The sequence below is a fragment of the Simochromis diagramma genome, unplaced genomic scaffold (assembly GCF_900408965.1).
Source record: "Simochromis diagramma unplaced genomic scaffold, fSimDia1.1 OVJJ01000394.1, whole genome shotgun sequence".
NCBI lineage: Eukaryota > Metazoa > Chordata > Actinopteri > Cichliformes > Cichlidae > Simochromis > Simochromis diagramma.
The window spans coordinates 113,922-135,554 of NW_024386986.1; the positions used below are offsets into that span (position 1 = coordinate 113,922).

A 21,633-nucleotide genomic window follows, 5' to 3' on the forward strand; every position below is an offset into this window, starting at 1 on the left:
GGTATAATACAACAGGCTGTGCTTACCTTTTTGTTGTTAGACCGGTCTTCCGTTCGCCTCGCCCCACGATCTCACCAAAGGCCAAATCTGCACCTCCTCAGCACGCCAAAGATCCGGGTCACACGGCACCAAGTTGTTGAAAATCTCCCAATTCTTTGAATCTTTGGGCTGAAGGAAGGACAATACTCTGTGTATAAATGCTCAATCAACAATCATTTATTTCCATAAAATTCAACAGTCAGAGCATTACAACGTCCGGACGGGAGAGATGCCTGCAGAGGTTCGACAGCATGTCTCAAAATGGTAGCAACTTTCACAGACTTTTATAGTTAGTAACAGCCCCCCTCTTTGTCATAAAAGCTGCATCTTCACATGTTTTTCTAATTCTTAGCGAGGCTGGCTCCTGACCTTGCCTCCCTGTCTTTCTGTGTGAAGTAGGAAGGGGGGTAAGGAATGTGGTTTTATCTCTTCTGCCCAGACACCTAGTCTCCTTGTTACAGCCTTCTTCACATGATTTCAGCAATAAAATATTTCAAGAAAACAGTGTAAGACATTCACAGCTGATCAAGGATACAGAGTAATGCACACTTTATCTAATGAACTACAAAATGATTATGTTTCTTTTATTCAAGAGTATAATAAAGACTAAACTACATACATAGCACACCATCAGAACTAAAGGATAATATATGGCCTACAGCTGTTAACCTAATTTACTACATTGACTACTGGTCATAAAATGGCATATGTTTAACTACTAGTCTCAACAGTATGCAGATGACGCACCAGAGCTACCTGACAACGAGGAACAAAACAGAGTTTACGGAGTACCGTTGATAGCCGAAAGTTAAACAAAAGTGGACGGGGAGAGTTGGAGAGTTTACTTGAAACACAAACTACAGCTGCAGCAGTGATCACAGCCTGATGGAACGTAGCTCTCCATCGCGGATCCACAGTAGCCAACACCAAAAACAAGGCAGGCGAGCAAGCAGCGGAACAGGCTAAAACAAAAGAGAAGCAGGCAAAAAGTAAAACATGCAGCTCCACAGCGTGGAATCAGCAGATTCAGCTTGCACTAACACGTTACTACTTGTGACAGCAACAATACTCCGACACCAGACGTCCGTGACTCGGCTCCATAAAAGCGCTCACTGATGACGTCCGATGTGCCGCAGGTGTGCCGGAATGCCATCAAGCCCCGCCTCGCCTACCTATGCCAAAAAGGAAAACAAAACCCAAACAACAACAATACACCTACCCACCACCTCCTAACACATGAATGTACTATTGCTGTGATTTATTACTATTACTGAAGGTCCGCGGCTCCGAACCGTAGTAAAGGGACCTCTGGCTAATACGTCGGGTTCGTGTTGGCTCGTAGCTGAAAACTAGCTTTACTCTGTTGTCTGGGTCAACTTTGCTAGTGAGAGACAGAGAGAGGCGTTGAAAGGCTGCTCCAACAGAACTTATTGTTTCGGAGGAAAACACGAACACGGTGTACAGTCGAGTCTTAATAGCTTACTTACAACTGGGCTCATCAGGCTCTCTTCTTGGCTGAAGTGGTTATTATTATATTTACATGCTTCCAGCTCCCATTTCTGCTCGATGACAACTCGTACTTTTCCTTTTTCTCCCTCCTCGCGCTCACAGACCCATAACGGGTATGACGGTCCATTCTCCCTGCAACACGGACTACACTGCCCATGATGCTACATTCTTTAGAGCTATACCTGTAGCATTCTGCCTGTTAGCTTAGCACAACAACAACAACAACAAAAAGGCGCTCTCTCACCCAGGAAACGCGCAGAGAGAGAGAGCGTCACCCTGTAACCATGGCAACTGTAACGCTGCCGCCTGGAACAACAGAACGTAGCTGTCAAACAAAACCGAAACAGTCCTGACCCGCGACAATATGAAACAGGAAAGTACCGCAGTGTAATCCATTTATTTCAACAAAGTAACTGTATTCTGAATACCCCCTTTTTAAATGGTAACTGTAACGGAATATAGTTACTCATATTTTGTATTTTAAATACGTAACGGCAGTACATGTATTCTGTTACTCCCCAACACTGGCCACCAATACCCACCACATCACTTAATTGAGGAATTAGAGTATTGTGGTCTTTGGTGTCAAAAGCAGCAGTTAGGTCAAGCAAGACAAGAACATGGTTACCAGAATCACATGCCAGAAGGATGTCATTAAAAACCCTTAATAATGCAGATTCATTGCTAGGAAGGGTTTTAAAACCTGACTGAAAAACCTCAAGGATGCCGTTATCATCTAGTCATCTTTCAGTTGACTAAAAACAATTTTCTCTAAAACCTTGGAAACTAAAGGCAGCTTGGAAATAGGCCTATAATTAGCTAAAACGTTGTGATCAAGGCCAGGTTTCTTAGCCCTTTGAGGTCCTCACCAAGAAAAAAAGCAATGTAATTTTCTTTTTTGCATTTCTTATTGAGTTGGGTGAGTAATAACCACAATCATTTTTTTCAATAGACCCTGTAGTTTTTAAAATATTGATCTGTACCAAACGGTTGAGTGTCATGCAAATACAAGTACATAAGATAATACAGTTGAAAAAAATTAAATAAAGTGCCAAATTAAAATTAAATGAATAACAAAACCTATCCAGGGCATTGGATACAGTTTATTTCTAGCAGCATGCCAGTGAACATTGCTGTTTTCATTCCATCAAAGGACAGTATAATATCAAACAACAAAATACATAGTTTTTTCATCTGCAAATGTGAAAAATGTGATACAGCACAAAATACTCACATTCAGGCCACTTCTGATTGAATGCTACTGTGCAAGATCATTTTTGTTTTTTTAAAAAAAGAGAAAAAAAAACCCAGTGCAAATCAAGCACATCTGCTTGTGGTTTTGGTCATTGGGGTCTTAGGGTGTAGCATTTATTCTGTGGTCTTGGAGAGCTGGATCATGTTAATCAAATTAACACTTAATTTGATTTCTCAACAGCAATGGATAAACAATGATTTTATAGCAAATAATCAACATTAATAACATTTAGGTTATGTTAGCATTAGCACCATGAAGGGACAAATCAACTGTTCGGCTGACCACTTTTTAAAAAAAAAAATTAAATATTTAATTTCACTTTTTTAATGCTGTCAGGTGACATACATCTGTTTAGTAAGTCCTCTAACACTGTCATATATCAAAAATTATATCTTCCTATCTTAGTTTAATCAAAAACACTGAAGATATGTTGGATGTTTTTTTTTTTGTTTCTGACTTCCTGTTTGGGAGAGGTATAAGAAGAGCCAACTGTTTACATTCACAGCGCCTTCTGGTGGATTTTTTTGGCATTACAGATGTAAACCAGGCCATCTGTCAGCTCTTTGTTACTTCGGAAACATGGATTAAACAATTTCTCTTCCACGACGCAATCCGATAAAAACCAATCTCTTTACCTGTCGGCTTCCTGTGGCTGTCATGGGACTATTGCACTTAATAATACAACAGCTTCTTGCCATTCTTTGTGTGTCTTTTTATCGCTGTGTGACTGTTTTCATGTGAAAGCCTGCTTCCACTAGTACCGCTTGCCACTCGTTCCCAGAATCCTTTGCGCTTTTACCCTGGACTGACGTCACATTTTCAGTCTCTATAATGGCAGTTGTTGATGGATGTGGCTCTGATGCAGCCGTGGTAGCTGCTGATAATCACGATGCTATCAGGTACTGGCAAAAAGGAGGAAATCTGTCTTAGCACATTTGCGCCGCTGTGTGTTTTTGTGGTCTTCTTTTGGAACTATTTCAGTGAGTTTTAGTCGGAGTGCGGTGAAACTTGGTGTTTGGAATCCGTGATAGCTCTGGGAGCTAACTAGCCTTTCTTTAGCCGGTTACATGAAGTCTGTTTGGTTTTGTTTGTTTATGGACTTTTGGGCATTTATGTAACTACTCTTTTAATCATTGCTTGTTTCGTGTGTTTGGTGGTTGTAGAAATGTTTTCTATCAGACTTTAGCAGAGATTTCTGTGGATACCACACATGTCTTTTGCCCCCGGTACGGGAGCGTGGGGCTTATTAAAGTAAATTTGTAAGAATCAGCAATTTATTTAAGCTTTTCTCTCTTTTTCATTTTCTTTTGCTAACTGTGTTTAATAGGAACGTGGTCATTGAGAGCATCTCAGTCGGTGCTGCTGTTTCCTGTGTCTGTACAGAGTTTGATCTTCAGCACATGATGTTCGTCTGTCTCTGCATCTGTTTCTCTGACTGCAGCTGTGTTTGGAACATCCAATCCTCCAACACCTCAACTCTGCTGATCCTTACTTACTTATTTATACTTATTTTCCACCCTGATTTACGAATAAATTCTTTACAAATCCTACCATGTGAATTCATGGATTTTTTTTTTTTTTTCACATTCTGTCTCTCACAGTTGAAGTGTACCTCTGGTGCAAATTACTGACCTCTGTCATCATTTTAGGTGGGGGAACTTGCACAATCGGTGGCTGACTAAATACTTTTTTGCCCCACTGTAAACTCAAAATTCACGTTTTATGCAACTGAAGTGTTTCATTATGTAGGCTACAGAACATAATTCAGTTATAGACGATATATGAAACATGTATACTTACTGCATTTGAATCATTTAAACCATATGTGATATAAACACCTCCACGTGTGTTTGAAAAAACAAACGCTTTGATTTTGACACCCCAAGAAAATCTTCCTAGATCTGCACGTGTTCAGAGTAAGAGCCGAATAAACAGCAGCAGAAGCTGATTGATGAACAGCTGAATGACATATCAGCTGTAGCTGCAGCATCTGCACAGAGTTTGATTGGCTAACGCTGATTTGTTTGTTTTTTCAAACAGTACAGCAGAGAGAGAGAGGAGGAGATGAAGAGTGCAGCAGATTGATGAGACAGTGAAGAAGAGGTGAGCATCTGACAGAGCAGAGCCAGTTTAAACGAGCCTCACAAGCTCACACATGACAGCTTCATCAACATGGAGCTCTGAGTGTTTATTAAAGGATCATTGGACGCTCTGACACAGCTGACTGCAGCCTTTAGCTGTGAGCACACAGTGTCTCACATTTACATTCACTTCCCTGTCAAACTCAATAACTTTAAACAGCTGCTGTTATCAGGTGAAGATAGCAAAGCTTTCAGGGCTGAGCCCCAGTGTTTCAGGATAATGGCCCCAGAGACCACAGTCACATATGTGGGGAAGGATTTTAAGTTTAAAACTTCCTTTAAGCATTAATAGCAGAGACGCACAAAGTCGCAGACAGGGAACAAAGTATTTTAGGTTTGTATTGTCAGATTATTTAATCATTATACTGAACAAATATCTGAAAAAGTAAAAACCTCTGTTATGATGAGGTTATCACTACATTCACATGTCATCGATGTGTTCTTTCACACAGATCAGTTTTGGTGTGTGTGGCCCGTACACTAAACCATGACACAAATTCATATGATGTGACACCCAGACTGTGTTCACTGTTTCTTTTGGTAAAATCATCTTCTCGTGTTTTTATAGAAAGATGATGGAAGAACCTAAAGAACAGCCAGCCAAAGCAGCTCCATCAGCAGGTAGGAGATCAGTGCTTTGTATGATGAAACGTATGGATGTATAGACTTCAGGCAGATTCTTTTTTGTAACTGTGACAAGTACATAAAATTCACGAGTTGTAACCTGTCCTAATCCTTGCCTTAATCTTTCTGTGGGACATTAATATAACATGAGAACTTCCAGTCTAAGGAGTTTGGCAGAGAAACAACTGGACTTTTTTGTACTTTGAACCCACATATGAGGTTAAAACGATGCCACCTTAAAATGAAACTGAAGAAATATTGAAACTGAAACAAATGTATTGAAAGTGAAAAAATGATAGTGAAAAAACATAAATATAGAAATTTAAAGAAAAAACTCACTGTTCATGTGGTTTTCACACTTACATCGTTTTTTTACACATACAGTTATTTTTTCAGCTTCAATTACTTGGCACTGCTTCGGCATCTGAGGGTGCGCTTGAAGGGCGGGGCTTCAGAGCCACATATATGAGCCACATATGTTTGCGCACATTATATTGCTGACCAGTGACTGTAGAAATCATGGACGACCTAATATCTGCAGCAGCTGCAGTCATGAAGAAACTTGCGTATCTCTGAACGGCACATAGAGCGGGGACGCTGAGAGGAGGTCCAGCATTTACCGACTGTTTCAAACTGACAGACTCAGGTGTTCTTCAGTGTCCACCTGACAGAAGGACCTGAGAACCGCCACAATATTTTTGGTAAGTGAAAGGTGTTTGTAAGCTAATCTGTAGCTAACATCCTTAGCTAGCTAGCTAAGCTAAGATGAGCTTGTTTTGTAAAGTTTGTTTAGCTAACCTATGTGTGATACCCACTAATGTGTGATCACATTTATGTGAATTAATTTAAGTAATTTCACTTTCAATGTAAGTGATATTTCCATTTGGGAATGCCCTAAATAACTACAGTAATTTTAACAGGAAACTTGGTAACTACCCTGGGATATTTGTAGCGCACGCTCCATTTTTGTACCAGTAGGTGGCAGTGTGAGACCATGGTTTGGCCTGTTGTTAGCAGCCTGAAGCGCATGCTCCGCACTGTTTTCTCATAATGGCGGAGTATTCAGGAAACGGCAAGCCACGTCTCCCTGTCTGATCATTTCTTTCCTGTTTACAGGTTCGTATCATGCCCGAAATAGAATATAATAGCAAGCACATCGATTATATAGCATAGATTAACCATTACGGTTGGAAAGTGAAAGCGTACAACATTGTGAAATACAGTAAATTAGACTTTTGTAAGTATTTGGTTACGGCTTTAGCAGCATGCTAAGGTTAGCATGTTAGTTTGGGTCGCACACCTCCTATGCTCTGTGATGTTAGTGATCGGCTCCACTGTTATTCTGTATTGTTTTAGTATCTTGTTTCTGCCATAAAGTGTTTCCGTGAATTCAGTGCACATGTCAAGATGGTGCTGATTACACCATTCTTTCAAGCTATTTGAGATTTATAGATTTGTCCTGTTGGAATTCATTTTGAACCAAGTCGTACAAGAAAATTGGTCATGTTTATAACATTGGAATGTGTCAATTCCCTTTAGTCTAGTTTGTAGCAGTTGGTAACACATATGGAGAATGTGTGTGTGAGCTATGTTAAGAACAAGTAAATACACAGTTGTAATACTGTAAAAGTAATGAAAGGAGTGCATAATTGTGAATTTGAATAAATAATGGCGGAGTATTCAGGAAACGGCAAGCCACGTCTCCCTGTCTGATCATTTCTTTCCTGTTTACAGGACACATATATAGCTGTCTACAGGTGCTGCCACCCGGTACCTGTAACAGTTTTCTGGGGGCTCGTCCGGGATCAGTCCTGCCTTTGAGGCTGGGAGCTGATCCAGTAATACCGGTACTTTGGGTCAAGAGTGGCAAGAAAACACCAACAACTCCAGTCTGCTGGTTGTTACCTACACCTCCTGCTGCTCCATGATGGACAATAGATGCTACTTATTGTGCAGGAAATGCATTGGCCATGTGTCACAACTAGCGCAATGGACAAGAAGTAAGGAAAAAGACAAATAAGGACTGCTTGGTGCTGCTTGGTGCTCGGACCATCGCCCATTAAGGCAAAAACTGTACGAAAGCTGACATTGTGTGACCCACTGCAAGGGATAGGGAAGCAACCATGGCGGAAGGTGAGAGGAGGAGCTTGGTGTGGGCCATCAAGAAAGACCTTCTCACCCTCTCTGCTGATGAACTGTTCCAGATTGCCAAGTCTCTGGGTCCAGTGCCAGGAGTGGATCAGTCTTGCCTTAACTCAGGGGATGAAGACAGCTGCTTCGAGTACATCAGTGGTTTCATGTGCAGTAAGGCTTTATTAGAGTCAGAAGATCAGGGCATGTCACACTTATTATCACTGAAAGATGTTGTTGATGCTGTTACCCAGGGTCATGTTTCTGATTTGCAGATACAGGCTGCCACTGGTAATGATTCATGTGATCTATGTCCAAATGCTCAGCCTCATGATGTCAGTGTTGAAGTGAGTCCAACTAATGCAATGTTTTTAGAAGATGGTCATAATAGTGGTACAGAAGTAACTGACAGTGTGACCCAGAATACCAGCTCTACTGCTGTTTCCCAACGTGATATAGAACTACAAAAAATACTCTTCAGTTACGAAGAGCTCTCTAAGAAAATTAAGCAGTACATGCCCACATCAGGTTCTCAACTCACCTCTCAGACACCATCACAGGCTCATTGTAGAAGCACACCACACAATGACAGCTTAGTTGAAACTCAAGCACCCATGAGACATGACAAAGTGGTGTCCCTAAGAGACTTGCCTTACCTCCATCGCAGGGAGTTTAAGATTCACGGGGGCCAGATTGGAGACCAGGGATCAGACATCAGTTATAACAGCATCTGCCGCCAGATTGAAGAGGGTCTCAAAGAACAGTTTAATGATGCCGAAATTGTGAGGGCTGTCATGAGAGTTATCAAACCTGGTAATTTCAAAGACATGCTAATGAACAAGGATGAACTGACAGTAGAGGAGCTTAAAGACTTCCTCCATTCTCACCTTGGTGAGCAAAACAACACAGAACTCTTCCAGGAACTCATGTGCACCAAACAAAGTGACAGTGAGACACCACAACAGTTTCTGTCAGAGAAACACCAATGTGCACAGCACACAAGTTGAGATTAACGGTACGCAGTGTCCTGTATTGAAAGAGGAAAATGCAGGAAAAAGACCTAAGGTGGATATGATCCAGCAGCTGTCAGAGAAAGTGGAAAAACTTGCAAGCATTGTTGAACAAATGACACAGTCACTACAAATAACAGCTGAACAGAGCAGCCAGTACAAGAAAATCAAAACCGATCACTACAGAGAAAGAAAGTATGGCGGTGAAAAGTGCATAGAACAAGACCGCCCCGACTGTCCCCACTGTTTTCACTGTGGTGAGGAAGGCCACCGCGCAGTTGGCTGCATGAAGAAAACAATACGTCAGGGAAACGGGAGCCGGTCCCTGTCACGGGACAAACAGTGACCGTGTCCCACGCTCCGTCCCAATCTGACCTATGTAGTACTAGTGAGACTGTTGCTGTAAGTTTGGCAAAATATGACGCTGACACCAAACATAATGTAGTGCCAACCCAGAGACAGAATAACCAAGAAAATAAATCTGCTATACTTCTTGGCAGTTCACCCAACAGTAAAAGTTAAAAATTAGCCAAACTAATTGGAAAAAAAGCTCTCACCCAGTGCCATCTAAATGGTTTAGCAGTTAGTGCTTTGTTGGACACGGGAGCTCAAGTGAGCATGATTGACAGAGAGTGGAAAAATAAATATCTACCAGATACACCTGTAAGGTCACTTGATGAAGTCACTGATAATGACGAAGAGTTAAAAGTCCATGCTGTGAATGGTGACACTCTCCCATTTGATGGCTGGGTGCCAATCACAGTTAATTTGAGAGGGAATGAAGACCCTAATTTGTCAATAACTGTGCCTTTTCTTGTAAGCAGTTTTGTTTTGGAGAGACCGCTGCTGGGTTTCAATGTGATGGAGGAACTTGTGCAGGAACAACCAGGACGGTTCATGCCAACTCTCGTCACCCTGCTTTGCAATGCCATGTCAATACCAACAGAAAAGGCAGAGCTCCTGGTAAACCTCATCAAGGCTGATGAAGCCCTTGCACAATGTGGACGTCTGCGGACTGGCAGGTATGACACCCTCATTCCAGCGGGTCAGGTGATTTGGGTTAAGTGTCCAGTCTCACCTGCCATGAACCTGTCCGAATCTGTTTTCCTCTTTGAGCCTGATGATAACAACACACAGCTTGCTGAGCTAGATGTCTGTGAAGGACTGCTTGAAGTGCAAAGCACCAAGAGGCCCTTTGTAGAGGTACCTGTGGGCAACAACACAAAACATAACATCACACTACCAAGGAAAACAGCCCTTGGCAGTATTCATTCCGTTGAGAAGGTGATTACAATGGACTCACTAGGAGAATCTAAGCCCACAGTGACAGCCAATAGTGCCACCTCTACACCTACTCATACCAACTCACCCCTATGGCAGCCTCCTGTCGACATCAGCCATCTTAATGAGGAACAACAGGCAAAAGTTAACAAAATGCTTTGCGAGGAAGCTGGGGCTTTTGCTCGTGACAGTAGTGATATAGGATGCATACCCAGTTTGCAAATGGCAATCAACTTGAAAGATGATATCCCTGTTCAGAAAACCTACTCATCCATCCCTAAGCCACTTTTTAAAGAGGTTAAAGAGTACATACAAGAACTTTTGGTAAAAGGCTGGATAGTAAAGTCTCAGTCCCCGTACGCTGCCCCAGTCGTCTGTGTCAGAAAGAAAGATGGCAGTTTACGCTTATGCATAGACTATCACCTTCTGAACAAAAAGACTGTTCCCAATCGACACCCACTGCCCAGGATACAGGATTTGATTGATACTCTGGGTGGGTACTCGTGGTTTAGCATCTTAGACCAAGGAAAAGCTTACCACCAGGGTTTTGTAGCTGAGGGCTCTCGCCACCTCACTGCCTTCGTAACACCATGGGGTCTTTATGAATGGGTTCGCATCCCATTTGGCCTCACAAATGCCCCAGCTGCTTTTCAGCGGAGCATGGAAGAGATGCTTGGCTCTCTTAGAGCCAAGCATCTCTTCGAGGTATGTTGCATCCCATACCTCGACGATGTACTTTGCTATGCAAAAACATTTGACGACCATGTTGAGACCCTCCGCAAGGTTCTCCAGGCACTCCAAGAACATGGAGTAAAATTGAGGCCGGAGAAATGTGACCTCTTCAAACAAGAAGTCAGATACGTGGGTCGGCTTGTGTCCGCTGAAGGAGTCAAAATAGACCCGGCAGACCTGGAGGCTGTCAAAACCCTGACATCTAAGACACCCCAAACAGTTGGTGATGTGAGGAAGCTGGCAGGCTTTCTAAGCTACTACCGCTCGTATATCCAGGATTTTTCCCGGATAGCTAAACCAATCTATGAACTCCTTCAGACCAAGCCAGGCAAAACTCAGTGTCCAAAATCTGTGAGAAACAGCAAACACTCACAGCTGTCCTCTCGAGAGCACGTTGAGTGGACCCTGAAACACCAGAGAGCGTTAGAACAGTTGGTAACCCTCCTCACCAACCCCCCTGTTCTGACATATCCCGATTTTAGCCTGCCTTTCACATTGCATACAGATGCATCTGACCAGGGCTTAGGAGCTGTCCTGTATCAGCGTCAACATGGGAAATTGAGAGTAATTGGCTATGGATCTAGGACTCTGACACAAGCAGAACGCAACTACCACCTGCATAGTGGAAAATTAGAGTTCCTTGCGTTGAAATGGGCTGTATGTGAAAAATTCCGTGACTACCTGTACTATGCCCCAAACTTCACAGTTTATACAGATAACAACCCCCTAACCTATGTAATGAGTACCGCAAAGTTAAACGCTGTGGGACATAGGTGGGTTGGAGAGCTCTCAGATTTCCGGTTCGAGATCAGATACAGGCCAGGAAAGTCAAATGTAGACGCAGACACTCTTTCTCGTCTCCCCTTGGATATAGAGAAATATGAAACTGCTTGTACAGAGGGATTTCCAGATGAGGCAGTGCAGGCAGTCTGGGATGGAAACCAGGTGGCCAGACAGAAAGATGTTGCTTGGGTAGCCATGCTCAATATCTCTTCTCTGGACCCCCATCAGCAGCCTCATATCAACTCGCTGAGCATCAGCCATGATGATCTGGTTAAAGCTCAAAGAGAGGATCCAGCCATTGGCCAAATCCTCAAGCTGAAACTAGATGGAGGAAAACTGACAGATGAAATACGCAAGATGGTAAGAGGAACTGCCCATAAACTCCTCCATGAGTGGGGTAAGTTACATCTTGAAAATGACCTCTTGTATAGATGTACCAGTGACAGAAGACAATTAGTGCTTCCTGCCAAGTACAGGACTTTAGCATTAAGACATTTACATGACACGATGGGTCATGTTGGGACAGACCGAGTGCTACATCTCGCAAGGGACAGATTCTATTGGCCCTTTATGGCTAAGGACATTGAAGCCTATGTGACCCAGAAGTGTCCCTGTATCATGTCCAAGAAACCAGTAACACACGTCAGAGCTCCCATGGGTAGTATAAGATCGGACTACCCTTTAGAACTGGTGTGTATTGACTTTTTGCATTTGGAAGCCAGCCATGGAGGGTATGAGTACATTCTAGTAGTAATTGACCATTTCACTAGATTTGCTCAAGCATACCCCACAAGGAACAAGAGTGGGAAAACAGCTGCTGAACGGATTTTCCAGGATTTCATACCCAGATTTGGATACCCATCTAAACTACATCACGACCAGGGTCGTGAATTTGAGAATGAACTGTTCAGGACACTGCAGAAATTATCTGGTGTCGGACATTCCAGAACATCACCTTACCATCCTCAAAGTAACCCTTCAGAACGTCTCAACAGGACAATACTCCAGATGTTGAGAACATTAACAGAAAAGGAAAAAGTACAGTGGAAAGACCACCTCCCACATCTTGTACATGCGTACAACTGTACTCGAAATGAGTCCACCGGCTACTCACCATTCTATCTCCTCTATGGACGACACCCGCATCTACCAGTTGATCTGCTGTTTGGATTGAAGGGGGAGAATGAAGCCTACTCACCTACAGGATACGCCAAGAAATGGGCCGAAAGAATATCTTAAGCTTATCGGATTGCTAGTGAAAATAGCAAGAAGTCTAGTGCAAGAGGTAAAATAACATATGATAAAAAGGTAAAAGGAGTCATGCTTCAGCCAGGAGACAGAGTTCTGGTCAGAAACCTCAGTGAGCGGGGAGGACCTGGCAAGTTGAGATCATATTGGGAGAGGACTATTTATATAGTAAAAGAGCAGCTAGCAGATAGCTCAGTTTACGTAGTCCACCCTGAAGCTGGAGACCCAAAAAGAACCCGAACATTGCATCGCAATCTGCTGTTACTTGTAAATGACTTACCTGTTCAAGTCACTCCCCCCCGGCAAAGCCTGCGATTGGAAAGACAACACGCAACGGACGAAGGATGGAAAGATCTGCAGATGCACAAAGACAAACAGGCATGTGGGATAACTCTGACAGCAGTTCTGAGAGTGATTGCTCGGGGTACTGGCTAAGAGCACCTGTTGAAAGGACTGTGAGAATGAACCTGGATCATGAGCAACACCCTGCATCTCAGTCATACCAGACCAAAGAACCTATTAGAGTGACAACAAACACAAAAAATGGACATTCACCTATGCAGACTATGGAAGACACACTGACTGTGCCTGAACATGCACCATTCGTCAGCATTGAACAATTAGAAGAGGAAACCGGGAGAGAATGCTCACACCTGCCATGTTCTCTGACAGTGGAGCTGAAAGAAATTCAAGTGGGTAGTGACAGTCTATCTGAACCCAGAGGGTCTGGTGAGGAGTGTGAAACTCATTCGCAGTCTAACTTACAGGTTCAACCACCGGGACATACTTGTACAAACATTAGAAGGTCTACCCGTCACAGAAAGCCACGACAGTTTCTGCCTTATGAATCATTGGGTAAGCCCTCAGTGCAGTCACATGCAGCAGGTAATATAGTTGGGAAAAGCACAGCACCACAGTTACCTGCCATAACCATACCATCATACACTGTATTTCCATACCCACCATTGGCAATTGTGCCGCCCGTGTGTATGTCACAGTCACCAATGTACTGCACCCCAATACCATACTCACCATACCAGTATCACGCATCACTGACCCCATCTGCATACACACCACCCCCACTGCTTGTTTCATAACTAGTTCTTGGACTGATAAGAGTTAATAAGAATTTGAGAAGCAAAAGTTAAAAATGTCATGATTGTGTGAATGTTGGGAGCCATTTTATTTTTGTCAGGGAGTGTGTGATACCCACTAATGTGTGATCACATTTATGTGAATTAATTTAAGTAATTTCACTTTCAATGTAAGTGATATTTCCATTTGGGAATGCCCTAAATAACTACAGTAATTTTAACAGGAAACTTGGTAACTACCCTGGGATATTTGTAGCGCACGCTCCATTTTTGTACCAGTAGGTGGCAGCGTGAGACCATGGTTTGGCCTGTTGTTAGCAGCCTGTTTTCTCATAATGGCGGAGTATTCAGGAAATGGCAAGCCACGTCTCCCTGTCTGATCATTTCTTTCCTGTTTACAGGTTTGTATCATGCCCGAAATAGAATATAATAGCAAGCACATCGATTATATAGCATAGATTAACCATTACGGTTGGAAAGTGAAAGCGTACAACATTGTGAAATACAGTAAATTAGACTTTTGTAAGTATTTGGTTACGGCTTTAGCAGCATGCTAAGGTTAGCATGTTAGTTTGGGTCGCACACCTCCTATGCTCTGTGATGTTAGTGATCGGCTCCACTGTTATTCTGTATTGTTTTAGTATCTTGTTTCTGCCATAAAGTGTTTCCGTGAATTCAGTGCACATGTCAAGATGGTGCTGATTACACCATTCTTTCAAGCTATTTGAGATTTATAGATTTGTCCTGTTGGAATTCATTTTGAACCAAGTCGTACAAGAAAATTGGTCATGTTTATAACATTGGAATGTGTCAATTCCCTTTAGTCTAGTTTGTAGCAGTTGGTAACACATATGGAGAATGTGTGTGTGAGCTATGTTAAGAACAAGTAAATACACAGTTGTAATACTGTAAAAGTAATGAAAGGAGTGCATAATTGTGAATTTGAATAAATAATGGCGGAGTATTCAGGAAACGGCAAGCCACGTCTCCCTGTCTGATCATTTCTTTCCTGTTTACAGGACACATATATAGCTGTCTACAGGTGCTGCCACCCGGTACCTGTAACATATGCAGGTGAACGAAATCAATCAATCAATCAATCAAAGCTTTATTCGTCACATCCAGGTTGCCCTGCAGTGAAATAGGACCCCCCCCCCCCCCCCCCCCCCGACCTTACACATATAGTACAAACATTACATGGGGATACAGGTCGGAGATTGGTAGAATCAGAGAAAAACATTGAAATGTACACTACACTGGGGAAAGTACAAGAGGAAAAAAAGAGACCCCTACTCATGCTATGCTTCCATGGTAGGACAGCATGAGAACAGGAAACAAAAAAAACTCCTCTGCACAAAAAGCACATAATGTCCACAGCACAACATTGTGAAGACATGACAAGCCACAGGATTGGGTGGGGGGTGAGGAGTAATCCGAAGCGAACACAGCAGCCGCCCTGCACAGCGCTACCATTCCAGCGCGGCACACAGACCCGCCGTGTTCCCTCGCAGGAAACAAGCATCGAAGGCGTTGGAAGGGGAGGGGGGATGAGTTAGTGCCTGCAGGGATGGGAAGAATAGTCATCACACAGTCGTTATCAGGGAGTTGTTTTGGTGGGCTCCAGCCTTAGGCCTGAGCAGCTAGCGCCGTGGTGTCCAAATGTAGAATATTGTTGATTAACCCTTTAGAGCCGATCGGAGCGGGAACGCTCTGTTATGCGTAACTATTTTTAAATCCCGGTAGCACTGCAACCACGTAAGCTAGCGCAAAAATTTTTTTTGCATATGAAACCGGAGGAGTTGTACTTACATATTGTGCCATCAGCTTGTCCTAGGTCACGGTTTCCTTCCACATAAAGCTTTGCAAAAACTGCATAAAAAGCGCTTGCAGGAACAAAAACATAATATTCCAGAAACACGCTTTGCCGGTCCGATCAGCTGTTCAAAACACTTCCTACGATGGAATAGACGTCAGCGCGAACTTTTGCATTTCCGCCATTACCTGGCCGAAACCGGAAGTGACGTCATTTTCGCGGAAATGTAGTCTTTTTTGCGATCAGGGCCTCAGGGCCTATACTGCTCTTTTTAAAAGTTATCTTTGACTTTATGACTTTCTGTGTCGTTTCTGGGATGCTTAGGACTCATATTGCACTGCTGGAAATAGTTTATTTTGATGCATATGCTGCTTTTTTGCAAATTTGCAGTATAATATTTATTTTCGTTTTTCCTGCAGTGTATAAAAATTGGTGTATTTCAAAAATAAAACTATGAAGACACTCAAAATAAATTTCCTGTGGTGGGAAACTATTTTGTGCAACTTTTTTGTATTTACAGTTTTGAGGTATAAGCCTCTTAAATTTCTATAACTACAAATATATGTTAAAAAATCAAAAACGATTTTCAATTTTTTTGTAGTTTATTGCACTTTTTTGCAATTTATGTAATTACTATGCACTTAATGAATACATATTATTAAAATCTGGGCTATAATGGTTGTATTGATGTATAGCAACTTGAAATGCTCCCAAAAATGGCTCCACAGCATGTAAAAATATAATATAAGCTCTGGCGGACTTGGTTCTATGGTAGGTCTTAAAGGGTTAACAGAATGAACAGAAACGCACCGGGCTGCTCAGTCAGTAACTAACCACAGTTACTGTACTTTTATTATGAGTATTACACTGTAAGAGCAACAGGCTGCACTCTGCTGCAGCTCCTGTGCAGAGCTGATTATGAAATATGTGCAAACAGCAGCATGTTTTCACTCTTTTGCCACATCTGTAAGGATATTAACAGATATTTTTAAAAAGGCTTGCACTTTAGTAACCCCTCATTAATCATTAATTACGGATTAAATAGCAAAGCCTAATATTTATGTACTCAAACCAAATACTTCTGCTTGGCAGCTTAAGTTAAAATGTGTGTTTCATTTTTCCTCGGATTACATTTTTAACACTGACTCTGTGTATTGTTTTTACTAAGTTTGTTTCAAATATTCAGGTTAAATAAAACAGTCTGAATCATTCTTATTGAGGTAAGTTCACAAAGTTACATGTGCAGTACAGCTTACATCCTTTGAGATGGATAAAAAGCATTAATATTTGTTATGATACCTCTGTATGTTGGTGACCACGGTGCAGCAGCAGACTGAACCAGGACTGAAACCTGCTCCGTCTGCTCATGTATGCAGATTCACATTCACAAAGCACCAACAACTCAAAGGTTAACATTATATTGGAAAATCTGTTGGTATATACGGCTTTAAAAATAAACAGCTCGTATGTCAGCAGAGCTGAAGAACTAAAGAAATGTAAGAGAAGAACTTCAGATCCTGGGTGTGTGAGGACAGAAGGATCAGCTCTATTTCAGATTTGAGATAAACTTTATATTTCAGTTTGTGATGGTTCTGTTCTCTTTGTGATTACAGGAGCTGCCCTCAGATTCAGACCTCAGCACCACCCAGTGACAGCAGACAGATCATCCAACATGTTCACATGTTAACTGCAGAATGAACTGATGAAAACAGTACAAAGGTTAAAGCACCACATGTGCTGTAGTGAAAGCTGCAGCTGTTTTATTGATAAAAACAAAGTCAAAAGGATTAATCACCCATGTATCATATGAATGTTGGGTTTTTCTCTGTATCTGTTATTGTACGATCTACTGTACAATATAAAGCACCTTGAGGCGACTGTTGTTGTGATTTGGCGCTATATAAATAAAATTGAATTAAATTGAAATGTAACTGTGTCACTATATATCAGCATTAACAATACCTCACCCTGGTGTTTCACAAAGCTGCTGATCTCAGACCTGCACAGCTTCCGTTTTAAACACTGAATGTACTCAGCTGCATGAAGAGCACGTTTGAGTTTCTCTGACACAATTAAATAAAAACTGATGAAGGTCAAAGGTCGTCACTTGTATGTCGAACTACAGACTTGTCATCTGGAATTCTTTCACAGTTTTTTTTTTTTGCCAATAGTGTGTTATTTACCATTAAGTGATTCAGAGTCATTCATACCAGAGTAACCAGAGAGGATAATATATTTTTAAATATATAACTATCCACAGGACTGAATATAATATCTCTAAGTAAAAGTCCAGAGACTCTGAGGATTATCCAAGTATTTATAACATTACACAAAGCAAAGTTCTCCATCACACAACGCTCAAAAAGCTGCTGGCCCTGACGCATTACAGGACATGCACCTCAAGACATGCTTGCCCCCCACACTGGATCCTCACCAATTTGTCAATCGAAACAATGGAGTACAGAGGATGCTGTATCCACAGCTCTTCACTGTGTACTCTCACACCTGGACAACAAGAATACTTATGCAAAAATGCTGTTAGTTGACTTCAGCTCAGCATTCAGTACAGTTCTTCCCTCCAAGCTGATCACCAAACTTGTGGATCTTAGACTCAACAACTCCATCTGCACCTGGATCATGGCTCATGGACTTTCTGACTAACAGACCTCAGCATGTTAGGTCAGGCCATAACAGCTCTACCACTGTCACACTCACACTGGCACGCCACAGGGCTGTGTGCTGAGCCCGTTCCTCTTTGACTGCAGACCTTAGTATGGATCCAACTCCATCAAGTCTGTAGATGACACCACGATGACTGTCTCATCAGTGACAATGATGAGTCTGCTACAGGGAAGAGGTAAAGCACCTAGCTGTGTGGTGCTGACAATAACCTGCTCCTGAATACCAGCAAAACGAAAGAGCTCATTGTGGACTTCAGTAGAGAGAAGAGAGACCCCCATGTCCCCATCTACATAAATGGCACAGCTGTTGGACAGGTCTCTAGCTTCAAGTTCTTGGCGACCCACATCTCTGAGAATCTGTCCTGGTCAACTAACACCTCCAGCCTGGTCAAGAAGGCCCATCAGCACCTCTTTTTGTTGAGGACACTGAAGAAGAATCACCTGTCTAATGACATACTCGGTAACTTCTACCGCTGTGTGATAGAGAGCATCCTGACCAACTGTGTCACAGTCTGGTATGGGAACTGCTCTGTTGCTGACCGCAAGGAACTGCAGCAGGTGGTGAAAACCGCCAAACGCATCACAGGGACTCCACTTCCTGGCATTGAGGATGTCCACAGGAAGAGATTTCTACGCCGAGCATGCATCATTCTCAGGGACTCCTCTCATACTGCCAATAAACTCTTCCAGCTCCTCCTCCCCTCCAGGAGGCGCTACAGGAGCCTTCAGACTAAAACCAGCAGGTTTAGGAACAGCTTCTTCACCACAGCTGTCACCATACTGAACTCAGTCCCCACTGAGCCTTTCCATCCACACTCACCTAACCCTTCTACACTCCTCCTCCCAGTGACCATGATCCTTTCATTATCAACATTCACCACGTTGGTTACTGCTGTAGTTTTAGGACACTGACATGGTGTAGTCTCTGTTATAGTGTGTACACTGTTATAGTCTGTTCAGAGAGCTACGCTTCCACTACTGTAGATATTTTCATAGCACTCTGTAGATCTGTTTACCTCACAGTGCTTAATCTTTATATATGTATATTTGTTCATAGTATACCTGTATACCTGCCCGTCTGTATAGCAATATAGAACAGCTGCATAGCAATACAGATCATCTGTGTATCAGTTACAATATTATTTTTCAGTTTCAATTTTTTCTTTAGTTTCATTTTAAGCTGGCATCATTTTAACCGCACACACCCTAAAATTTAGTATTTGTTGATGAGATGATGAAGTGTTAATTGAACAAAGTTAGAATACAGTGGAACCCCGACTTACGAAATTAATCCGTTCCCGAGGGTCTTTCGTAAGTCGAAAATTTTCGTAAGTCGAAGCACCCATCGCGCCTTTTAAGTGAGGCGATGCTGAATGATAGACTTTAGGCTAATTGCTAACTAGAACAACAATACGTCATTCAAGTGGAACAGCGAAGCACGAGACCGGAAGCCAAGGGGTTGTCACATGATTCGGAAGGCCTTGTGGGCATTCTAGGCTCAGCCAATCAGAGCCAGCGGATTTCGTTACACCGGCATTTTGCCGTACCATGGGCAGAAATATTGCCGTTCATTGCCTTCGTAACTTGAATTTTTTGTTAAATGGGGTATTCGTAAGTCGGGGTTCCACTGTATTTTTCACATGATTTTGACTGAGAAGCATGTTTATATCTCTTTCTTCTTCCTGTAGAGGAGGAGCTTGCCAGGGTGCGGTCAGCCTTTGTCTGGAGGGTAACAACAGAAATCCTCACACAGCTGCTTGAGGCCCTCGTATGTGACACTGTCTTAAATGAGTTGGAGAAAGAATCGATACTGGAGGGGAACCCACTCAGAGCAGACAAGGCACGCAGCTTGATCGACACAGTGAGGAAAAAAGGAGACAAAGCATGCAAGATAACAATCAAGCATCTTCACATCAAAGATCCTTCTCTTTTTTCTCAGCTGCGTTTATTCTCTGATCCATCTGCTCAACAAGGTGAGGTCATGCATCATATACCATGAATAAAAATGGTCACCTTGCAGTTTGTTGAGATGTGAAAGTGAAACATTGTAATATATGACAAGAATTAATGAATCTCTCTCAGATGCTTCTTTAAATAACATAGCAGTGGGGAACATTATGACACGTCAATGTTGTTATTTTTGGTTACAAAGTTTGGAGAAGAGGCACAGAAAGCAGAAACCTGTTTAGCCTGCACATGTTGGAATCAGGTACATATGGAAAGCTGCAAAGTAATGCAGATGTGTAGGTTCAAAACATTTAATGTGGCTGTTTTCAGGAAATACATTTAGGAATTCCTGAAGCCCCTTTTTGATTTCTGGTAGAATGAGTATATTAAAAACTAAAACGTATGATAGGCTCAACAAAGGGCAAAGTATGTCAGATAGCTCCTTGAGACCAGATTTGTACTTTTCCTTCTTTTTCCCTTTTTTTGATTCAGATGCTCTTCAGAAGTGTCAGCCTAAACTTAAGTCTGTCTTGAAGAAGAAGTTCCAGTGTGTGTTTGAGGGCATCGCTAAAGCAGGAAACCCAACCCTTCTGAATCAGATCTACACAGAGCTCTACATCACAGAGGGAGGGACTGCAGAGGTCAATGATGAACATGAGGTCAGACAGATTGAAACAGCATCCAGGAAACCAGACAGACCAGAAACAACCATCAGACAAGAAGACATCTTTAAAGACACACGCAAAAGACAATACCTGATCAGAATAGTGCTGACAAAAGGAGTGGCTGGCATTGGGAAAACAGTCTTAACACAGAAATACACCCTGGACTGGGCTGAAGACAAAGCCAACCAGGACATCCAGTTCATATTTCCATTCACTTTCAGAGAGCTGAATGTGCTGAAAGAGGAAAAGTTCAGCTTGGTGGGACTTGTTCATCACTTCTTTACTGAAACCAAAGAAGCAGGAATCTGCAGCTTTGAAGACTTCCAGGTTGTGTTCATCTTTGATGGTCTGGATGAGTGTCGACTTCCTCTGGACTTCCACAAAACTACAATCCTAACTGACCCTAGAAAGTCCACCTCAGTGGATGTGCTGCTGATAAACCTCATCAGGGGGAAACTGCTTCCCTCTGCTCGCCTCTGGATAACCACACGACCTGCAGCAGCCAATCAGATCCCTCCTGACTGTGTTGGCATGGTGACAGAGGTCAGAGGGTTCACTGACCCACAGAAGGAGGAGTACTTCAGGAAGAGATTCAAAGATGAGGAGCAGGCCAGCAGGATCATTTCCCACATCAAGACATCACGAAGCCTCCACATCATGTGCCACATCCCAGTCTTCTGC

The 21,633-nt window shown here is 42.5% G+C and overlaps 1 protein-coding gene across 1 annotated transcript in view; it reads left to right on the top strand.

Moving 5' to 3' along the window:
* The window catches only part of LOC120738997 (caspase-1-like), a 36,143-nt gene that overhangs the window by 13,385 nt on the left and 1,125 nt on the right, over positions 1-21,633 (top strand). The window contains exons 2-4 of the mRNA XM_040040615.1: positions 5,513-5,565; positions 20,029-20,313; positions 20,780-20,920. Of these exons, the coding sequence (XP_039896549.1) occupies positions 5,517-5,565; positions 20,029-20,313; positions 20,780-20,920 (475 nt within the window). The 5' untranslated portion in view covers positions 5,513-5,516. The remainder of the gene's footprint in view (positions 1-5,512; positions 5,566-20,028; positions 20,314-20,779; positions 20,921-21,633) is intronic.